This window comes from Nanorana parkeri, unplaced genomic scaffold (genome assembly GCF_000935625.1).
Source record: "Nanorana parkeri isolate BGI_ZX_2015 unplaced genomic scaffold, ASM93562v1 scaffold3076, whole genome shotgun sequence".
Lineage (NCBI taxonomy): Eukaryota > Metazoa > Chordata > Amphibia > Anura > Dicroglossidae > Nanorana > Nanorana parkeri.
In genome coordinates this window covers 66942-68680 of record NW_017309344.1, presented here as the reverse complement: position 1 = coordinate 68680, position 1739 = coordinate 66942, and the positions used below count along the sequence as shown (strand labels likewise).

The window sequence follows — 1739 nt, the reverse complement described above, 5'->3', positions numbered from 1 at the left end:
GTTTTGTGACACTGGAGAGGAAGGGGTGACCACTGTACCACATTCACACTCAAAAGAGCACTGCAAGAAGAAAAAAACAGCTTTTCCAAAGCTTACACCGATTTCAAACACCCAACCCCCCAGGGGGAAAAAACGAAAGAGAGGATTGGGGGAGAGAAGAGAGATAGGAGAAGAAGAGAGAGGGGGGGAAGGGGGCAGAGGGAGAGAGGAAAGAGAGAGAGAGGATTGGGGGACAGAAGGAGAGAGAGTGGGGGAAGGGGGCAGAGAGAGAGGATAGGGAGAGAGAAGATAGATGTCTCCTCCTGCTCGTGTCCTGCACAGAGAGAAGAATGGGACCTCTGACTCTCCTGTCCTGGTAGACCTGACATCACCGGTGATGAGAGCGCAGCAGTTACATTCCTAGAAATGGTTGGCCAGTCTAAACACTTTTCAGCCTGTGACCAGGGAGAGAACAACAAGCGTCCGCCTTCCATTGAAGCATCAAGGAAATGGACTTCCTTCCCCTGGGAGAGCTTGTTTTGTACAGAGCTCTGGCGTGAGTGTGAATTGTAATCAGACAAATATCTGTTTTTCGGAGCTGCCAGTCCGGCGATTGTTCGCTTCCCTCAAAGTTGACAGCCTGGAGACCTGCTGCTCACTCTCAAATTCGTCTTCTGTGACCATTGGAGACAAGCTTATGTAGAGAGTCCTCTGACCTCCAGACAAGAGGACCTCATGCCCAGCTGAAGACCACCAGAACCTCAGGAGACCGTTGGGACCAGGTCACCGTTGGCTGGGTCTCTTTGGTCGAGGGCCAACGGAGAGGCCAGAAGTCTTGCCACACCCTTCCAAACCCTCCAAAGACCCACGAAGAACTCAAAATACACCCCGTGAGGGAAATCCTGGGCTTAGCCCTCGTTCGGACAACCAGGCTGGGACAGCCACTATCTTCGAGAGCTCCTGACCCCACCTCAAAAATAAATCAAAAGACGCTGGCAGCGGTGGGGCCCACAGAGGCAGAGATCGGCCACTGGAACCTGGGGACCCCCGGATAGTGCCGATCAGCGACTTGGGGCCCCAGCGGCCCTTGGCCTTGAAGAGCATTACTTTCGTCTGGCAGCCCTGGCCCTGGCCATGGCCAAGTGGTTCAAGGAGCTCCCGTTGTCACTGAAGAATGTCTCAGACAGAGCCAAGCCGGGGCTCCCAGGGGCCAAAACCCTCCCTAAAGTTGGACCCTCTCATAAAAACTCTGACTCATCCGGTTCCTCGGTGAAGAACCGCAAGAACTCATCATCAGACGGACAGGGGAAGGGTCTAAAGGAGAGCCGCCTGTCCAGGGAGAGCCTCCAGAGCTTTCTGCCGGGCAAGAGCCGGAAAAACTCCAGGGATGAGATCGGCGCGTTTCGGTCCGCCAAGGGCCACAACCCCTTTATCAACCGCCTCATCAAGGTGGACCCCAGCCTGCAGGAGAAGGACGGGAGGAATCTTCAAGAGGTCAACGAACAGAGTCAAGAGACAGATAAAGGGATCAAAGAGGAAACTGTAAGTATATTTTATGAGGGACAAGAGAACAATGGGGAGAGTCCTCATAGCGTCACTCCTTTGTGTGGCCCTATAGAGAACCGCGCCCCTAGTGGTCACACCATGAAAACATGGCATTTGGAAGGAATTGCAAGCTTTTCCCTATATTTATTTTCCAAAATAAATTTAAAAAAGGGAATGAATATTCTTAATTTTTTTTTATATTTAAAGATAAAAAA

The 1739-nt window shown here is 51.9% G+C and overlaps 1 protein-coding gene across 1 annotated transcript in view; it reads left to right on the top strand.

Annotated features, from left to right (window-relative positions):
• Positions 1 to 706: 706 nt before the first annotated feature.
• Positions 707 to 1739, top strand: part of SHE (Src homology 2 domain containing E) — a 9651-nt gene continuing 8618 nt past the window's right edge. Inside the window, exon 1 of the mRNA XM_018574597.1 lies at positions 707 to 1521. Within this exon, the coding sequence (XP_018430099.1) occupies positions 1114 to 1521 (408 nt within the window). The 5' untranslated portion in view covers positions 707 to 1113. The remainder of the gene's footprint in view (positions 1522 to 1739) is intronic.